Source organism: Quercus lobata, chromosome 12 (genome assembly GCF_001633185.2).
Source record: "Quercus lobata isolate SW786 chromosome 12, ValleyOak3.0 Primary Assembly, whole genome shotgun sequence".
Lineage (NCBI taxonomy): Eukaryota > Viridiplantae > Streptophyta > Magnoliopsida > Fagales > Fagaceae > Quercus > Quercus lobata.
In genome coordinates this window covers 23,067,758-23,088,697 of record NC_044915.1, presented here as the reverse complement: position 1 = coordinate 23,088,697, position 20,940 = coordinate 23,067,758, and the positions used below count along the sequence as shown (strand labels likewise).

Genomic DNA, 20,940 nt, shown 5'->3' with positions numbered 1-20,940 from the left:
ATTAAAGTTCACTCCTTTAAGCTTTAACTAACCAAATCAAATCTATCCCTTTTCCCCATAGTCAAAACACCACAACTCCCTCTATCGTTTTTCGTTTATCTCAAAAAAAATAAAAATACCACAACTCCCAACACAAACTCTCCACACTCATCTCTCTCTCTCTCCTAAAAACTCTCTCAAATCAAATGGTCTTCCTCATTACCCTTTTCCTATTCTCACTCCTACCCTCTCCAACCTTTTCCCAAAACGCCACCACCGTTTCATGCCCCCTAGACTTCAGCGTTCTGTCCCAGTTAACTCAGAGCGCAACTCGCTCAGCACCCAACAGTGACACAACCACCGAGTGCAACCACATCCGCAATGGCCTCCAATTCGTCCTCTCTAACTACCTCCAACGCACCAACTCGTTCCTCCCACCACCCAACTCGTCCGAGTCATGCTGGGCCGCGTACCAGTCCCTCATCAACTCGTCCCTCCCAAACTTCGATATCAGAAAATCCTGTGGCTTTAAAACCGAGTGGATCTCACAGGGTTGCATGAACATCACCACCAAAGCTGAATTCGAAAAGTTGATCCCAAAACAAACCTTAAACGATGTTGTTTCGAGCTGTAACCAAAGTTTAGAGAACAACTCGCCTTGTGCTTCGTGTACAGCTACCTTATCCACTTTACAAGCCTCGTATCTTACCGGTACTTCGGTTGGAAACGTGTCTGATTGTACTGCGTACCCGACGATTTATGCAGCGGCTTCTGCTAATATTTCTGGTCCCAGTGATAAAGGTACTGCTAAGTGCTTGTTTGGGTTGGAGTTCTCAGTGCCTTCAAAGTCTGGGAGTAAAAAAAATGTGGTGATTTTGGTGGTTTTACTTGTATTTGGAGTTGGGTTTTGTGTGATTCTTGGTGGGGGTTGGTTATATTTGAGGAAAAGGAAGAGAAGACAGAGTTATGTTGAGAGAGTTGAAACGAGTCTTGAATTTGGGTTGGATTCGATTAGTGGAAGTACCACTTTGGTGAGATTCACATTCGATGACATCAGAGAGGCGACCAAGAATTTCGCCAGAGATAGTATTATAGGGAGAGGAGGGTATGGGAATGTGTACAAAGGTGTTTTGCCGGATGGGTCAGAGGTTGCTTTGAAAAGGTTTAAGAATTGCTCGGCTGCAGGGGATGCGAATTTCACACATGAAGTTGAGGTTATAGCTAGTGTTAGGCATGTAAATCTTGTTGCTTTGAGAGGGTATTGTACTGCAACGACACCTTTTGAGGGTCACCAGAGGATAATTGTGTGTGATTTGATGAAGAATGGGAGTCTTTATGACCATTTGTTTGGGGGTTTGGAGGATAGGAAGCTTAGTTGGCCTATTAGGCAAAAGATTGCATTAGGGACTGCAAGGGGTTTGGCTTATTTGCATTACGGTGCTCAACCTGGGATTATACATAGGGATATTAAAGCAAGCAATATACTTTTGGATGAGATGTTTGAGGCTAAGGTGGCTGATTTTGGTCTTGCAAAGTTTACACCAGAGGGTATGACACATTTGAGCACAAGGGTTGCTGGGACAATGGGTTATGTTGCTCCTGAGTATGCTTTGTATGGACAATTGACTGAGAGGAGTGATGTGTATAGTTTTGGTGTTGTGTTGCTTGAGCTTTTGAGTGGAAGGAAGGCCCTCTCGACAAACAGTGATGGCCAACCAATACTTGTTACCGATTGGGCGTGGTCCTCGGTGAGAAATGGGAGGACTTTGGATGTTATTGATAATGGGATGCCAGAATTGGGTGTGCCGGAGGTGTTAGAGAAGCATGTTTTGGTTGCCGTGTTGTGTTCTCATCCGCAGTTGTATGCTAGGCCTACAATGGATCAGGTTGTGAAAATGTTGGAGACTGATTTGTCAGTTCCTTCAATCCCTGCAAGGCCAATTCCTCTTGTGGCAGAGATGAATGATATTGAGAGATCTGCAAGCAGTAGCGGCTCGGGTCAGCTTTCTAGCCCAACTGGGTATCAGCCTTATACATTAGAGAATGGCCGGCTCTCTGACCATAAGGAAGAAGGGATTAAGAGTTCAGAATAGTAGGAACTGGAAACTGTTATAATCACCTTGATTTGTTTGTTTGTTTATATATTATGGTTCCTGAATTCGGAATCAAGTAAATCCATTGTAAAGAATACACATGTATACTTGTAGTTGATTCTTTTTAAAATTTTTTTGGAATAGAACATGAGTACAACTGTGCTTGGAAAATTTGTTTGTTACTTATTTGATCCCCTGTTTCAGCTTGGAAGCTTGATGCCTTGCAAATGCTAAGATGCTGATATGGTATTTGTATCACACAATGCATATTTGGGATCACGGACCAGTGTGATAAACCATATTTTTTGTAGTAGTGTGTTCTTGTGCAATGCATCACCATAACAAAAGAAACCAAGTTTTACAAACTAGAACTTGTAACTATTTGGCAACACTTTTTGGCCTTTCTTACAATATAAGCTAATTTGGCTCCACTTCTTGCAATCTTTCCACTGACTAGCCTTTGTAATTGACTCATGATTCGTTACAAGGATTACTATATGATAACAAGAATTAACCTATAAAACTATAGTACAAATTTGGGCTCATTACAGAGAAGCACAGATACCCTTTGCCTGATCCCTTTCAAAAAACCACCTGAAGTTGCTTCTTCTAATTACAAAGCCATGGGAACATAGGTGCAATTATATGATATATGATGACTGTCCTCCCTAATATGGTTGTCAAAATCTCAATCTGGATCTTACGATTTTACTATCTCGTCTGTTCAAAACGATCCGGATCTTTTAGGGATCTTTGCGATCGTTCAAGATTGATAAAATCATACAATTCTAACAATCCCAAACGATCCTAATTTCTTATAATTTTCTTTAACTTGACAAAAGGCTGAGTTGGACCCAAAATGAAAAATAACAACTTAATACCAAGTTTTGCTATTCTAAGTACCAATTGGACCTAAATGAAAAATACATACTAATAGAGTGTCACGTTTTGAGATTTTTGGCATTTTTAAATGATATTTACAAATGGATGTTGTGATGTATGGTAATTACATCAAATGGATACGATTTTTTTTTTTTTTAAATGAATGTATAATTTATGTGATTATTTAATATATCAATGTGATTTTTTTTCCCCTCAAATAAATAGGATCTTACGATCCACAGTCTGATTTTTTAAGGATCTTTGTGATCATTCACAATCCGTAGGATCGTACAATTCTAACGATCCTAAACGATCATGGTTTCTTGTAATTTTCTTTAACCTGACAAAATGTTCAGTTAGACCCAAATGAAAAATAACATCTCAATAGACCAAACTTTGCTATTCTAAGTATTAGTTGGACTCAAATGAAAAATACATACCAATAGAGTGTCAAGTTTTGAGGTTTTTGGCATTTTTAAATGATACTTACAAATGGATGTAGTAATGTATGGTAATTACATCAAATGGATGCAAATTTTTGGTTATTTATTTATTTTATAAATGAATGTATAATTTATGTGATTACAGGGCTGGCTCAATAGGTGATGCAATTGATGCAATCGCCTAAGGCCCCCAAATAAAAGAAGGCCCCAATTGTAAAAGAAATTATATATATAATCTATTTATCTATATATTTTAATTAAAAAACTTTTAAGCACTTTTATTGGTTAATAAAATGCATTAAAAATGTCTCATTGTATCTAAAATACAAAAGATTAAAAAAGAAAAAAACAAAAATAATCAAATTTTAGCTGACAAATTTAAATTTAGGAGACAAATTTATTAGCTCATTTTTAAAATATGCTAAAATCAAAATTAATACTAGATAAATTCATTAATAATATATCTTAAATGTCTTGAAATACGCTAAAATAGAGGTTATAAATTAAAAAAAAAAAAAAATCTCTCATCTCTCTATCTCTCGGCCTCTCTATCTATCTTCTTACCTTTATTTTCTTCATCTTCATCTTGATTCTTGATCTTTTTTTCATAAACTCACTTAGTTAGCTTAAAATTTTTCTTTGTTGATTCCCTTCAATTCAGAGCCACCAGAGGTAATCTTCTTCTCCTCTCTACCTTTCCGAAAATGAAGATGATGACTCTTCTATTTATTTAACTTAAGTTATATATATTTTTAGTTTATTTCACCGCACAATTTGATGGGAGTCCCATCATGAGACACGTTTTTTGCTATGATAGGACCCTTTTCTGCCCCTCTCTTAGATGGACCTTTTTCTGCTACGATAGGGCATGATTTTTACTTTAAAACTTAGCCATAGGATGATAGAGTACAGGCTGGACGCTGGACATCTGCTGATCTGCACTGCTACACAGGCGCACAGCAGCAAAGGCTGCACAGTGCGCAATTGCGCAATGCAGCCCATAGTTATACAACACGGTTTCTCAACCATTTTTTTTATTTTTATTTTTAACACAGTTTCTCACTTAATAATTTGATGTCTATCATATCAATTCATTTGTATTATAGTGACACTAATTTATTGAACCATATATTATATTAATTTTTATTTGTGTAGATTTAGGCTTTAAAGTGGTCACGGCTTTAAAAAAGTTCAATAACCAGATTCTATTGTTCTATACTTTAAATTTTATTTTTAGTTAAATTATCATTTTTAATTATAAATTTTGTTTTATTTATTTATAAATATTTTTTCATTAAATAAAAAAAATTCAATATATATATTATTTGATTAATATTTAAATATAAAAAAGTCCACTTAAAATTTTCGCTTAAGGCCCCAAAAGTTGTTGAGCCGGTCCTATGTAATTATTTAACATATTAATATGTGTGTATGTGTTTTTTTTTTTTCTCAAATAATGTAGGATCTTAATATCTTATAATTCATGATTTCACTTACCTCTCACGATTCTACATAAGATCCTGATTTTGACAATCTTGCTCCCTACTACTGCATAGCTTTTCATATCAAGGTAAGACCATGCAATCCCCAGTTGTTTTGAGGCATAACCAGTAACCATTTCCCAGTAATGCATTGGTGCACTACTGCCCTCCATTGAATTTCATGTTTCACAGAAGTAGGTATTAAAAATGAGGTTTGTTTCCTTTTATCAAGGATTTAGGTAGCCCTGTTCTACGTTTGTGGCATGTGTCTGGCACACTTTTTCATTAGGGAGCTGCCATTGTAAGTTATTACTTATTAATAAATAATAACCAAGTGTGTGTAGCCCTCCATTCTGCAGTCTGCATACACTGGATAACTATGGGGAGGGAAAAACTCCTTGGAGACCATACAAAGGTGTTGGTTGAGAGAACCCAATGAGGAACTCATGGATTAAATGAGACTTCAAAATCATTTAGACTAATTCTTGGCAGTAAGCCGGTAATTAGTGTGCTGATATTTGTACAGGTTATTTGCTTGGCCCTCTTGGAAAAATGGAAAAAGTAGATGAATTTTGTTATTGAGTTTAAATCTGCCTCTTGTTTTACAGGATACATGGTTTTAGAAGAGGGCTGAAAGTGAAGTTCAAGGTTTAGTACACTTCGCACACTGGAGAAAGATTGGCTACAAGTCCTTTTTTTTTTTTTTTGGGTAAGAATTGGCTACAAGTCGTTAATCTATCTCTATCATTTGTAGAGATATGATACGAATCATTTGCTCTAATGTTGTACGGCATGTTGCTCAGCTGTCACTTAGTATTGGGCTTCTTCCTGGACCAAGTTGGGCCTCACTTTTAAGCACCTAGCATGCAAACTCAATCAGTCCCCATATTTCAACCTCTCCAATCAAAGTTAGGGTAAGGCTACCTACCAAAAAAATATAAAATATAAAAAATTCACCCATCTTAGTGATTCTATATTATATTTATTAGCTACTATATCGGAGCATCATACGACATTAATTAGATAAAAAATGACAACGACATCATCCATATAATTTATATCTAATTATTTATATGATATCTAAAAGTTGAAACGTAACATTTATTATTACTATGCTCTTATTGATTAAGATTAGCATAGCATTTCGATTCATTTTGGTCCCTTTTCGATCCATTCTATCCATTTTGGTTTATTTTAGTCCATTTTAGTCCATATTGGTCAATTCAGTTCATTTCAGTATACTTCGGTCTATTTCGGTCCACTTCGGTCTTTTTCAGTCTATTCAGTCCTCTTCGGGCTTTTTCGGTCCACTTTGGTTTTTTTAGTCCTCTTCGGTCTATTTTAGTACACTTCAGTCTATTTCAGTCCACTTTGTTATATTTGGTCCATTAGGTCCACTTCGGTCCACCAGCTCCACTTTGGTCCATTTGGATATAATTCGTTTCATACCGCCTCTTCAGTCTATTTCAGTCCACTTTGGTCTATTTCGATCCACTTTAGTCCATTTAAGTTTACTTGGTCTATTTCAGTCCATTTGCTCCCTTGCTCAATTTAGTATTGGATTAAGAATGGTTATTGAATATAGAGCACCATAGATCAGTCAATCCCCTTGTTGAGAGTACTACGGCAGTGACATTGTGGTCTATCTGGCATAGTAAAAACCAATTGATTTTTGAAGGTAAGACCCCAAATCCTCATGACACATTGATGACTTGTAATGCTTTGATTAACAGGTATAGTTCAGTTTTTTGTAAGGAAGAAGCAAGACATCAAAGAGTGTACTCAGCACAGCCAGTTGAACCTAAGAGAGTAAGAGATTGGAAGATCATCATCATAATTGCAGGACATAACCAAGGACATGACAGGATATGCTTATACTCGATTTCCCCATTCTTCTTTTTTAAGGGTAAAACTTATGTAGTTTCTTAAGTTCAATTCCCAATTAAATTCAACTACTTTTGGCCTTTGACACATGGTTATGTGATTTGATTGAATTTAATCGGAGATCCTAAGATATAACAAATTAAGGATTATACCTAAATTTTATCATTCTTTTAAAATGGACTATCTAAAGATCAAATATTTCACGAATCTAAAAGTAATTATAGTATCACATCAATACCAGATTATATTGTGAAATTGTGCCCTCATTGGAGGCATTGGGCGGCTTTATGCATTTTGGGGTCTAAGGCGAAGATTTTTTTAGGTATATTTATGTTTTGTTGATTTGTTTTGTTCTGTTGAGAGAGAGAAAGGGAGAGAGATTGAGCATCTAGGTCATAGAGAATTTATCTTTATCTATTTTTTATATTTCAGGTATAATTCATTGACCTCCTTTCCTTCCCCCCCCCCCCCTTATTTTTGGCCTCCTCCCCAAATTTATTTTGTTCTTAGAAGTTTGTTTTCCTTATTTTTTTGGCTAAATTTCTGGCCTCTTTTTATTATTATTTATTATTATAATTTGGGATTTAATTTATTCATCTATTTATCTATACTAATAATAATAGGATTTCCTATTTGGGCCTCATCATTTTGTATACTAAAATATTTTCACACAAATTTTTAAACTCTCTAAAATACCCCTATGTTTTGGTTAAATAATTTTAAATTTAAAAACAAAAATCGGTTAAAAGAGTAATTTACTATTTTTAAAAAAGTTCCTAAGTTTTAGGTTTTTTCCTTTCTCTTCTCCAATATGAATTACTACTTTTTATTTTAAATTCAAAACTTCAAACTTTTTGTCAACTCTCACAAATAAAAAGATCCTAAAAATTATGACACTGTTTTTATCTTATTTTTAAACATTATTGCCTGTTATCTTACCTCTTCCTTAAAAAAAAAAAAAAAAAACTCAAAGGTTATTTTATATCTATACTACTATTTAAGGGGGTTCCCCTATTTAGGTTTCTCAATTTAGATGCCCAAAATACTCTCAAATTCATCCGTTTCTAATGCTTAAATCATAGGGTTAAACATGTAAAATTAGTAATTTACAAACTCCTAATTTTTAGCTAAATTAATAAATAAAAATAGTTTTTCCTTCCACCTCCACATTTCTCTCTCACGTTAATTGTCAAGTACTAATACACCTTCTTTTTTTTTGAAAAAAATATAAAAAATAAAACTTTTTTTTTCCAAAAACGTACCATTTTTTATTATCACTAAATTGTTTTTTTTTCCACCTCCATATTTCTCTATCATATTAGTAGTCAAATACTAATACAAATCATTCTCAAAAAAAAAAAAAACTAAGACAACTTCTTCTTAAAAAAAAATAAATAAATAAAACTGCCATAATTAAAATGTGTAAACCCAAAAAATAAAAAAATAAAAAGCATCATTGCACGCGCGAAGCATGTGTGATGAGGCTCGTACATAGTTGTCAAAACGTGAATCGTATCGCGAATCGATTCTTAATTTTTTTTTTTGTATCGTATATCGTATCGTATCGTATATCGTAAGATACACAAACACTTAATAAAATTTATAAAAAATTATAAATATACATATATAATGGGTATATTCATTATAAATTTTGAATATATTCAATTAATAACTAATTTATTCATCACTTATGTAATAATATTTAACAAGCTAACTAAATAAATTAAACTAGCATGTGTTCATAACATACACATTCAAATTACTTAAATTCAAAAGTAGCAATATATTACAAATGACCCAAAAATAATAATTTATTTTCATCATATTCATCAAATTGCCTAATCAACCTCATCTAAGTCAACGCTATCATCATGTTTATAATTTTGCAAATTTATTTCTTCATTAAAATTTTCTTCATCTCCATTCGTCATTAACATTTACTATCTCTTCTTGTTCTTTTTATTTTAATAATTTTTTATAAATTTTTTTTGGCCATCTAGTTTCTTGGACTTATAACAATAACAATAAAAAAAAAATAAAAAAAATTTAATATTAAAGTGAAAGGTAAGTGTGTACTGTGTAGTCTAATTGTAGGAGAGATGGGAAAAAAAACTTATGAATATATTAATTTAGTAGGCTACATTAAGTAAACTAATAATAATTTTGTGTTCAAAACAAGTCTAACAGCTAGTTAGATTCAAATAAGAGTACAAATTTTAACAAAAAATCTCATTTTAAAGCATTTGTCTATGTATCGTACGATACGTACGATTTTACGATACGATATGATTCATAAGATACACATATTGTATCGTACAATTCATGAACACTTACAATATGTCGATACGATACAGAATTTTTTACACACAATACGATACGTATTGCATATCGTACGATACTGATAACTATGAGCTAGTATAAATGATTTTTCTTATTTGAATTTCAATGCCTCTACAAGAGAGTTGAAGAATCAAGAATTTCAATTTCAAATAATTTCTTCCATTCGTATCGACCACTAACTCATGTACAAATAATTAGTTAAAAAAAAAAAAAAAACATATTCACTAAGAGAGATCCTCTATTCCATTTTAAACATGATGACATTTAAGCCCAAAATAAATAAATAAAAATTAAAAAGATTTTTATCGCAGGCTATACATAACGAACCTCTTTTTTTATTTATTTTTTTGAAGTCAAAGAACTAATCTAATTAGATAAAGCTTGGATACGTCCCACAATTTAGGGGTCGGCAAGAGCCGGCACTGGCATTAATTGCAGAAATATCCAGATTAGCTAATGAAAATGCAAATCTAGTAAGGGAAAACCAGTGCCTACCAAGTACAAACACACATCCCAAGATCTCTTTGCATCATCTATACTACTATTTAAGGGGCTGCACCTGTTTGGACCGGATTTTTTTTGTTCCAAATCCTATGTTTAAATAGGGGCAAAACTTGGTAAAAGTTCTTCTTTAACTTCCACATAAAGCACTATCTATAAAATAGGAACATATTCCCAGTACAGCCTACGTTTAAGTAGGGGTAAAACTTAGTAAAAATACTTATTTAAGTCCCACGTAAAACACTATCTACACTAGCCGCTCTTCTATTTTTTAGGTAAAAATTAATAATATACATTTATTATAATTTGGGATTTTTACCTTTTCCAATCACAAAAAAAAAAAAAAATAAATAAATAAATACGTGAGGTGAGTTTTGTAGATTGGAGGAGTTTTAAAATTAACAAAAGAGTGATCCTATTTTGTAGAGAGTTAGAGAGTAAAATTAGGAATTTAAATTAACGTAAAAGTAGGAGTTTATTAGAAGCAGGAAGACATTTTAATGTAGAAGTAAGAATTTATTATTTTTGTCAATTTACTATTTTAACCACATTTTTAAGTTTTAGGTAGGGGTATTTTTGAAAATAAAAAAAAGTAATAACTAACTTTCTTTTGCCAATTTACTATTTTATCCCCATTTTTAAGTTGTTGGTTAATTAATTTAAGGGTATTTTTGACAGGAAAAAAAACAATAACTAACTTTCTGAATTCTCTTAATATATACAGATAACTAACTTTCTGAATCCTCTTAATATATACAGATACAGATAACAAAAACTACCTTTGAATAACCTCCTTCATGCTTTCAACTTCCCACTATAAAACAAAAACTCTTCCCACTAATTACATACAATTCCACTATAGAATACAAACTTCCCACTAAATTACTGTGGAAAATCAATCTTCTACAATCACGATAAGGTCTCCCTTATTCTTGGGCTAGATTTCTTTTCCTTTCTAATCATATTCAGCTTTTTTTTTTTCTTAAGACTTTTTTATGGTCATCAGCAGGTTTTTTCGTACCATAGCTTTTCAATTCCATTAAAGAGGAATAATACCATTATCAAGTATTGGTCTTTGTGTAAGTGTTCATGCGTGTGTGTGTTCTATATATCTATGGGTCATAGTGCATTTTTTTATTCGTAAAAATTAAATTTTAAAATTGTTCATCAATTGGCTTCAATACTACATATATACATATGTTATTTACTACTTATTGCTGTATGGAAACATTTCTTTAAAAATTAGAAACTATATTATTTATGATTTTATGTTTTAAACTAGGCTCTTTCTTATATGGATTTATGTTAAATATTTTTATTCATATAAATTTGAGGATGTTGCATTTGCCCATTGATTTTACGCATTTGTCAACTATTGAACACGTCCACAAATGAATAGATGATTTGAATTTGAATTTAATTTTTATGAACAGGTTGTGAGTGAGTTTGCATTGTCATCAAAATTCAAGAAGAATAAACTCTATTTACAAAAGCAAAGGACTTCTTTATCACAACTATTGGCAGCCTGTCTTTTGATGAGGATTTCACAATTCACAGTTGGTTTTTGTTGAATATTGGTATGTTACTTTAACAAAAGCATTCACATTATGTTATCAAGTTTTGATATTTAGTCTTTGTTAGGCTGTGTTATTTTAAATATTATCAAGTTTAGGCATTTGTTAATTTAGTCTTTGTTAGGCTGTGCTATTTTTATTTTTTCTTTTTAGGCATTTGAAATTTTTTACTAGAATTGTGCCAGTACAAAAAAAATAAAAATAAAAATAAATTACTTTTGGGCCTGGTTTCAAAAAATAATAGATGCACCAAAAACAAATTATGTGGCTTCATATTAAACTTTGAGAATAGGTGGCCATCTCAAACGATATTCTTGGTGTTTTAAAAAATTAATACTTTTAAATTTTTTATTATTTTTTTAGGCAATTGAAACTTTTGCTTTAGAATTGTGACAGTTTATAAGAAAAACAAAAAACTTCTAGGCTTGGGTTCAAAAAAATAATAGATGCACCAAAATACAAAAAATTAAAATTTATGTGACATGATTTTAACTTTGAGAATAGGTGGACTTTTCAAGTATTCATGGTGTTTAAAAAAGTTTGATACAATTTTAAAGATAACTTCACAACTTCCATTACACACACACACACACACACACACACACACAAATCCTTCATAACATGAGAGCCTATCCTATTAAATATAAATATATATATATATATATATATATATATATATTAATGCTATTTAATATTTGGGGTAGGGAAATTTCAATCAATTGAGTTACAAGTAAAATACTAGCCTCTAAGCACACGCTTTTTTGGGTAAGGGTTAATTTAGAATATTTATTATAATTTGAGATTATTACATTTTTCAATCACCAAAAAAAAAAAAAAAAAAAAAACCTAGGGGTGTGATGAGTATTATGTGTTTGCAAGTGAAATAATTTTTTTATTACACCCCTAGATTTTTTTTGTGATTGGAAAATAAAGTAATCCCAAATTATAATAAATGCTTCCAATTAATCCTTACCCAAAAAATAGAAAAGTCTTTGAGCACGCACGTGAGCGCGTGCTCAGAGGCTAGTATGAATAATTAATACAGAGAACGTGCTTTGACGAGTGATATCACGAAAGGAGCTGAGTCTAAAGGTAATGCCTTTCCTTTGGTAATGAATAAAAGATTTTATCAAAATCCAGTCTTTATTTTTTTTAACTCTCTAATTCAAGCACCACAGATCCTCCCAATTTGAATGACTCCAATAAGGTTGCGAATTTGTAATGTTACTATAATTTTTTTTAAGAAGAAATTTGTAATGTTATCTATTTAAGGGTTTTTTTAAAAAAAAAATTTTGTAAGCTTCAAAGTAATACTTTTTTTTTTTTTTGGTAGATAATTTCAACCTATAACGTTTGTTCATGGTAACGGTTCTCTATCATTTTTATTATCAAATTAAGACACTAATTGATATTAAGCCTGAAGATAGACAAGACTTAAAAACATAGGGAACATACACATTGACATATAGTCACTTAGAACAAAAGAGAACATAACAGTATCTCCTAATACTAATACTCTATTTATTTATTATTTTAATGTGAATATCTTCCAAATATTAAGCAAAGATATATGCATTGAATCAGCTACAATGCTTTATCCTCCCCTTCATTAAGTTATATCTCTTCCCGTGTAGTGTGTACCTAAACACATGCAAAGATATAGATGCTGATTCAGCTTCACATGCCAGATACCTCAGGACCACACTCATTCTCAGTCAAGTACTTTTAATATTTTAGAAAATCTTGAGTTGTGTTTGACTTGACTAGAGGTGATAGGTGTTTCAATTAAACACAACACTGCCAGTGCCATGGCCAAACAATAGACCTGAACACAGCTTATCTGGTTTTCTATCAATTTATTTAGCTGTCATTTTTTTTTGTCTTGTTTTGCACATTATGATCCACTGGCAACTTTCAGCATAAGTTACGGACAATTTAAGCCTCAAAGTAACCATTTCTTACATCTACAGGCTACAGCTCCATAATTACAAACCAAAGAAAGTGGCTAGGCAGTCCATGTGCTGGTAATGAACTACTATATGTTTTGGTTGCACTTAACAGTCTCACACTGTCGTTTTGACACTACAGAAGTTTATATATATAATAAAGTTTAGCTATAAAATTTGTTGTAACTTAAGACTATAATCTTATTTAATATATTTTTATTGAAGGTTAATTATGATAAATCTACCATTGAGTCACATCTTCTTCTTATATTCTCCATTCTTGCAAAATTTCTAGAAAAATTAAAGATAAATAGCTATACATAAAATATGAGTTTATAATTTAAACAATTTATTGATAATATAGCTATTGATTTTTATTTTTCTAGAAATTTAGCAAACATGGAGGATATAAAAAGAATATGTAATTTAATAGTAGATTAGTCAAAAGTAGTATATATCACTTTGATAAATAAACTAAAAAAAAAAAAAAAAGAGTTTAAATCACTGGTGCTTATAATTTGCCATGTTTGCTTTTAAAACAACTAAGCATATATACATCCATGAAAAAAGGTTCATTTATAGTTATCCCAAAAAGTCATGAATTCACATGTTTTTTCACTAGTAAAGCTCCATGGTATGATACACATTTAAATAATGTTTTTTGTTGGGATATCATCAAAATTCATAAAGAGAAAAGAGAATAAATTCATATAATATAATAGCATACATTGAGCCAAATCAAAATCCAAGGCCAGGTTTACAGCACGGGAGATCTGGGGGCAGTAAATAGCCTTAAAACCGATTCAAAAGAGCACAGTTTTCAGCATTTTAGGTGTTAGAAATATTTGTGTGGGTAGTTAGCTAGGTTCATTGTAGTAGTACTAATAGTACTAACCATAGGGTGTATATGGATAGCCAAGGATTATTCTCTATATGTGTACCCAAATTGTTTTGAAAGTAGGCCAAACCATGTTAATTCTGCTCTGACTCTTTATATTAGCAACCCAATTAAAAACAGCGTGACAATGAAATACAAGTGAGACCAAAGATTTGGTGTCCTGGACTATGCTTTACAGCCTCCAATATAAAATGCACTCCTCCTTTGTCACAGCTTGGATGGCTCCAAATGCATCATTTTCTATCATGATCATACCGTCTTCTACATATTCTTCCCTTACTAAAGCCAACACGTTTTTTTTTTGTTTTGTTTGTTGACAAATGACACTGGCATCATCTATGCCAAGGTTTCTTTTTGTAGTCACAGTGATTAGTGAATGGCTTTACATTGCATTTACACAACTTCCACACGAGTACAAGAATCAGTAGTTCCTTTCACAGCAAAAGCATCATCTCATGTAGCTTATTCTACACAAAACTGAAATTTTTTCCGTGTAATAAATTCAACATTTTAGGCCTTACGGTATTGGTTACGAAGCTTAGTCTATTTCATTGGAAGTGACAGCCAAGTGGATTCATAATGTCCTGTCCTTGTACAAAGAGAGAAGGAAAAGCCTCGAACTAACAATCAAAGTTGAAGATATCAACTTGTTAGTGAATGGTAGTTACCTGAAAGTTTTGGTAGCTGAGGCTTTGTGCTTTGCTTTTATTGCGTGAAAGTAGTTATCACTGCTTAGTGCCTATTTCAATTTCTGAATATGAATGAACGTTCAGCTGCGCCTTCCATCCTTGATTTAGGATAAATATTGTAACTTAGGGGATATCCTATAATGTATTGACTTTCAAATAAAAGGATTTGGATTTCTCGAAGTGCTATCCTTTTAACAAAAAAAATGATAATAATGAGTTAGAAATCTTTTTAAGGTTGCGTTTATTGACTTTTCTAAGAGGATCATAGATTGGAACATCGTATAAAGAATAAATTGCAAATTGTACCTCTAAATTTAGGAGTGATTAAATTTTACAACCTAAATTTTCAGAATTTGGATTTTATCCCCTAAAGTTTAGAGTGTTTGAATTTTATACCTTGATATTTCAAAATTTAAATTTTACTCTCTAAAATTTAAGAGTGTTTGGATTTTACACCTCAAATTCTGAAACTTTAAGGTGTAAAATCCAAACACCTCCAAAATTTAGGGAATAAATTCCAAAAATCCCTAATATATAGGAGTAAAATCTAAATTTTGAAACACCACGGTATAAAATCTAAACACCCCTAAACGTCAAGGAGTAAAATCCGTATTCTGAAATTTTAAGATGTAAACTTTAATTACTCCCAGACTTTAGGGGTGTAATTTGTTATTTAATATAAATTAAATAGATGAGTAATCAAAAAACGACCGATGGGATAGACTTATTGGTCAAAATCAAAGTTCTCATCTTCAATTAGAATTAAAATTCCAACTCCAGCTAGCCTGAAGCATAGCAGAGCTTGGAATTTATTTCATACTATTAAAAGTCTACACTATGGACCACAAAAATTATTCCGTTAGACAAATAAATAAGAATAAGGGAGAAAAAATAAAAAAGAGCCAAATGGAGGACCATAGAGCATAATCTGGATATTAACTATTGACGGTATTCTTTTCCTTAAACCTATCAAAAAACACTAATATTACTCCTATTAGAAGTTTGTTTCACTATCTTGCCTCTCTTTTTCACAGTATACAAAGGAATGAAAGTGGCTAAGTTCTGCTATGTAAGTGAATGAAAAAGATGAATCATGAATGAATTAACTTTATATCAAATTTGACTATTTAGATCTGATATTTATTCTCCGTTTAAATAAAAACATCCTCCACACAATCACAAAATGTATGTACAGAAGTGCAAGAATACAAAAATTTTCCAAAGAAGAGAGAAGAAAAGTCTACCCAAAAGGAGAAATTATTTTTCCTTTTCTCAAATCATTGATATAAAGCTTTTTAGTTTTCACTCAGCCATGTCCATGTGAAAGTAAAAGACCACGTAACTTTACTGTCTAACTCTGTTTGCATGTAAAAGACAAAAGCCTTTTACAGTTATGCCAAAATTAATATAAACATTTCCTTGTCGACACACAATTAGCAACAACTTGAGCAAGCCAATTTCAAATTGAATAAATCATCGCCAACTTGGTTATGCTACATGAATTGAACTCAATAATACACTCTGGAAAAGGAGTAGAATATAGGTACAGCATTTTTTTTTTTTGAGAAATGAGATTTTTTTCATCACTCATGGCATACAGAATATAGTGCCATATTTACAAGTATATATTAGAGGAAACAAATATCCTTGCTTCTACTAGTATACACTTCCTTGCTTCTGAGTGCATCTCTTTGTATCTTCTTCTTTTTGCTATTTTTATAGAGACAGATATATATAAAGATACTGAAGTTATATAGACAAGAGGATATGGCCATCAAAGAGGATGTTGAGAATTCTGTGCAGGAGGCAGAGATTAGAGAGCCACTTATACAGGACAACAATAATCTAGCTCATGGAGAAGATGGACCATCTCAGAAAAGCAGCAGTGGGCATCCCTGGATGGTTTACTTCAGTACATTTGTTGCAGTTTGTGGCTCCTACGCATTTGGAGCCTGTGTAAGTGCTTTTTATGTTTTTTTGGCTTTCCTTCCAAGCTTGTACTAATGCTTAGTTTTTCTAATAAGCTCTCAACTACCTCAGTTTCAGATAGAGCATAGAAAAGATATGACAATTGGAATAACCAATAGAAACCGACCTCAAAAACATAACTTTTCTCTGTGCACAATTTGGAACAAGAAAATGATCTGACATCTTCTGTTTTGTCACACTCTTTTGGTTTCCAGGCAGGTTATTCATCACCTACTCAGAGCGCTATTAGGGAAGAACTCAGTCTATCTTTAGCAGAGGTATGCTAGTGATTAGAGCAATTATTCTAGTTGTATAAGTTTGGTGCTTCAAGCTTATCTGTTAGGATATATAAATTCAAAAGTGAAAAGTATAAAACAAGTCTTGAAACAATTAGTGAGGATGATCTGGATGACACAACATGCCATACTACTGAAAATTTTATGATTTCTTTCATTTCTGGCAAACCAAGTCTTTGGGCGCTTGACTTTCAAATTGTTTTGCCTTACTCAATGACTCTGTGTGAATGCAGTATTCAGTCTTTGGTTCCATATTGACCTTTGGTGCAATGATTGGTGCAATAACAAGTGGTCCTATCGCTGATTTTATTGGTCGGAAAGGGGTAAGCAATTGTTGATCATGGTTATTCTATTGAGATCAGGATCACGCATACATAATGAAATCCTTCAAAATTATTCTTTTCTTTTTTGTTGAATTTATCGACTGTGGAATACATGCAGGCATTGAGAGTGTCTGCTGCTGTCTGCGTTGCAGGATGGCTTGCTATTTACTTTGCTGAGGTTCTGACATTTCACTCTTTGAAGTCATTTGTGCTTATAACTACAAAGCCAATCCCTTTTACCAAAAGCTTGACCTGATCATCTTTTCTACATCTTGATTGACAATAGGGGGCTTTAGCTTTGGACATTGGAAGACTGGCAACAGGATATGGAATGGGTGTCTTTTCCTATGTGGTGCATATCTTTTTATATTTCTGAAAATTAATACATCCTATTTGATATAAGACTTGACACCACATCTTTTGGTGATATACTCTATTGTGATTTTTTCATCTCCTTTAATTAACAAGTTTGATACCGTGGATAATAAGGTACCTGTTTTTATAGCTGAAATTTCACCCAAGAATCTTCGAGGAGCACTGACAACAGTAAATCAGGTAAATATGTACCATAAAACCAATTGGAGAACACTGTATTTATAACAATTCAATCTTTGAAGCTAGAAACATATTTTGTTGTGAAGTGGTATTTTTTTTCTTAAGAATGCAACAGTGATAACATAATGCAGACCTTTCTGATACGACATGGGATGATTTCTGGTGTTGTCTTCTTAATCTACAGTTCATGATTTGCATGGGAGTGTCTGTTGCCTTCATTATTGGAACAGTACTATCATGGAGAGTTTTAGCATTAACCGGTGAATTTTCTTTGCACAGCCAAATTTTCTATTTTATTTTATCAAGAACAGTGAGATTCAGCATAATCCTTGTAAGACATAATATTGTGTGTATATCTTAGAAGATCCTACAATGAGCGATACTATGACAGAAAGCTCACTGTGAAGTACTTGCAGGACTTGTCCCATGTGCTGTTCTGGTTTTGGGTCTCTTTCTCATTCCCGAGTCTCCTAGATGGCTGGTAAGAATAGGGATGAGTCAAATTCAGATATGTGACATCCGTGCATACATGTATATACATAAACACACACACACGAATAGATTATTGTTCATGATGGTCTTTCTATAATGATAACAATAAAAAGAATGCACTTCCCATTATAAATTTAGGCAAAGAGAGGGCGGGAAAAAGATTTTGAGGTTGCACTTCAGAAACTTCGTGGCAAGGATGTTGATATAATTCAGGAGGCAGCCGAAATCCAGGTTCTAGATTCTGATTTCTGAACTATATACCAATCTACAATGAGAAAATTTTCGAGCATTCACAGGATGATATAGTAAAGGGGTGTCATGTCATTGCTTGACAGGATTATATAACAACTCTTGAGCAGCTACCAAAACCCAAGCTCCTGGAATTGTTTCACAAAAGATACTTGCGCTCAGTGATTGTATAGCTTCTCTCTCTAAGCAAATTCTAACTACTGAATTTTTCTCTTTGTTTTGCAATCAATTCATTCTTAACAAAACCATTAGCAAAACTAGTTTTATCGAACTGTTTCTTCCTTAAACAGATAGGAGTTGGATTGATGGTCTGTCAACAATTTGGGGGAATCAATGGAGTCTGCTTTTATACTGGTGAAATATTTGAGACAGCAGGTATATAGACATTAATAAATATTGCCTTTACCAGAACAGGAATGCAAGAGGCCTGGTGTAAACCTTTAACTTCACAAAAATGGGAAAGAAAGAAAATTGCAGCCTTCTGAAACCTTTTTAGTTTTATTCTCTGTTTTGCATCTCATTGACCAGATAAATCTAAATTCTCAACAAAATTTTGCGTCTGTTACTTCAAAATGCCTTTATCTTCCATCTTTTATACAGTAAATTACCTCGAACAACTTTAAACAGATACTCAAAAGATAGTTTGTTCTACAATTAGTATCTAATTATTGTACGTGATACCTCAGGATTTTCTTCTAGTATTGGAACTATAACCTATGCAATTTTACAGGTAATTAATTCTCATTCGCTTTGCCAACTCCCTACAATCTATGATAACTCTTTCTTATATAAGCATAGTCATATGATCTCATTTGCAGGTTATAGTTACTGGTATGGGAGCATTCTTCATAGATAGAGCTGGAAGAAAGCCCCTATTATTGGTATGTTTTAGTGCAAAACATGATCAGCTGAAAAATTGCTCACACAACTCCTCATTCATGAATACAAGTATTGTATTTTTTGCTCTGTTTTTTATTTGTTTGGTTTCACTTTAGGTTTCTGGATCAGGATTGGTCCTAGGCTGTTTACTAGCAGCAATTGCATTCTATATGAAGGTAATTGTCAAACTGTCAACTTAAAAGCTTCCTCTATGAGTTTTAATAGTTTTCACATGTAAAGATTGTTTCATGAATCAGGTTAATGAAACTGCACTCCAGGCAGTCCCTGCACTCGCTGTTACTGGCATACTGGTAAAATCAACTGCTTTTCAAAATAACTATGCAACTTAGATCAGTCAGCCAAAAAATCACTTCTCTATGTTTTTCCCTCATGTTCTCTAACATTTATTCCTTGATGTCAGCTGTACATAGCATCATTTTCAGCAGGAATGGGTGCAGTTCCTTGGGTTGTGATGTCTGAGGTAATTAGAATCAGCCATATAATGGTTCTCATCCTATCTAAAATTTTATCTGTGCCACCAATCAAAAATTTTCCATCTGTTGCAGATATTCCCGATCAATATTAAAGGACAGGCTGGAAGCCTTGCTACTCTAGTCAACTGGTTTGGTGCATGGCTATGTTCCTACACTTTCAACTTTCTTATGAGCTGGAGCACCTATGGTAAAGCTCTTCCTTTTCATTTAAAAGTAGTATTAGTAATTAGTATGGCAATACCATATCAGGCAAGTTTACTAGCTTAGCAACAAAAATTTTTAGTATGGAAATATAAAACAAGTTTAGGGTATCACAACATATACAAAAAACAGTTTAGCTTGTTGGAGTGATGAAACTAAAAAGAATTTGAGCAGTCTGTTAATTTGAACAGGGATTTTCCACAAAAATACCTAACTCTATGTTAGGATGAGCTTAGGAAATCATTAGATACCACTTAACTAGTTTCTCTGGTTTTCAGGTACCTTCCTTCTGTATGCAGCAATCAATGCACTGGCTATATTGTTTGTGATCATGATTGTACCTGAAACAAAGGGGAGGACTCTGGAACAAATCCAAGCAGCCATTAATAAATAAAGTTATTCTTCTTCTTCTTCATCTTCTATTTTTTTTTTTCTTTTTTTTTTCTTCGGAGGGCAATAAGAATATTCTATTATGTTCCATCACCCTATGTTGGTGCAAATACAATAATAATGGAAATAACACAACAAGAGACTGAATAATACTTTTGAATATTATTAACGTAAAGAAAGAAATTATACAACACTATTTGAACTGAGGCGCAGCACTCGCTCTCTTTAAGGAGATTCAAGCCTTGGTTGTCTAAACTTTATAACCGGTGCAGACCTTCTCTGACTTGCCTCCCCCCAGATATAACAACTCAATAAGTGTCGTATGGCTAGAATAACCTCTACACAAAGTGCTCAAGCCCAAAGTTCCACCAAAAAGAACACCC

At 32.7% G+C, this 20,940-nt stretch overlaps 2 protein-coding genes and 1 long non-coding RNA gene across 4 annotated transcripts; all 3 read left to right on the top strand.

Annotated features, from left to right (window-relative positions):
- LOC115972534 (probable LRR receptor-like serine/threonine-protein kinase RKF3) lies at nucleotides 1–2,419 on the top strand. The gene has a single exon (XM_031092857.1). The coding sequence runs from the start codon at nucleotides 186–188 to the stop codon at nucleotides 2,070–2,072; it is 1,887 nt and encodes a 628-aa protein (XP_030948717.1). The 5' UTR covers nucleotides 1–185; the 3' UTR covers nucleotides 2,073–2,419.
- Nucleotides 2,420–10,469: 8,050 nt separating this feature from the next.
- LOC115971233 lies at nucleotides 10,470–11,163 on the top strand. Its single transcript, XR_004087268.1, has 3 exons — nucleotides 10,470–10,522; nucleotides 10,613–10,682; nucleotides 11,037–11,163. It is a non-coding gene; the product is annotated as an uncharacterized LOC115971233 (long non-coding RNA).
- A 4,945-nt stretch (nucleotides 11,164–16,108) lies between these two features.
- Nucleotides 16,109–20,919, top strand: LOC115971762 (sugar transporter ERD6-like 7). 2 transcript variants are annotated; one of them, XM_031091791.1, is made up of 19 exons: nucleotides 16,109–16,253; nucleotides 16,433–16,666; nucleotides 16,894–16,956; nucleotides 17,208–17,297; nucleotides 17,416–17,475; nucleotides 17,584–17,649; nucleotides 17,787–17,852; nucleotides 18,037–18,112; nucleotides 18,269–18,333; nucleotides 18,483–18,575; nucleotides 18,680–18,760; nucleotides 18,884–18,968; nucleotides 19,280–19,323; nucleotides 19,412–19,474; nucleotides 19,589–19,648; nucleotides 19,730–19,783; nucleotides 19,894–19,953; nucleotides 20,039–20,153; nucleotides 20,446–20,919. In XM_031091791.1, exons 2-19 carry the CDS (start codon nucleotides 16,478–16,480, stop codon nucleotides 20,559–20,561), a joined length of 1,446 nt encoding a protein of 481 aa, XP_030947651.1. In that variant the 5' UTR covers nucleotides 16,109–16,253; nucleotides 16,433–16,477; the 3' UTR covers nucleotides 20,562–20,919. The 2 variants fall into 2 exon arrangements, with proteins under 2 accessions (XP_030947651.1, XP_030947652.1); XM_031091792.1 differs by lacking the exon at nucleotides 16,109–16,253 and having other exon boundaries at nucleotides 16,284–16,666.
- Nucleotides 20,920–20,940: the final 21 nt, after the last annotated feature.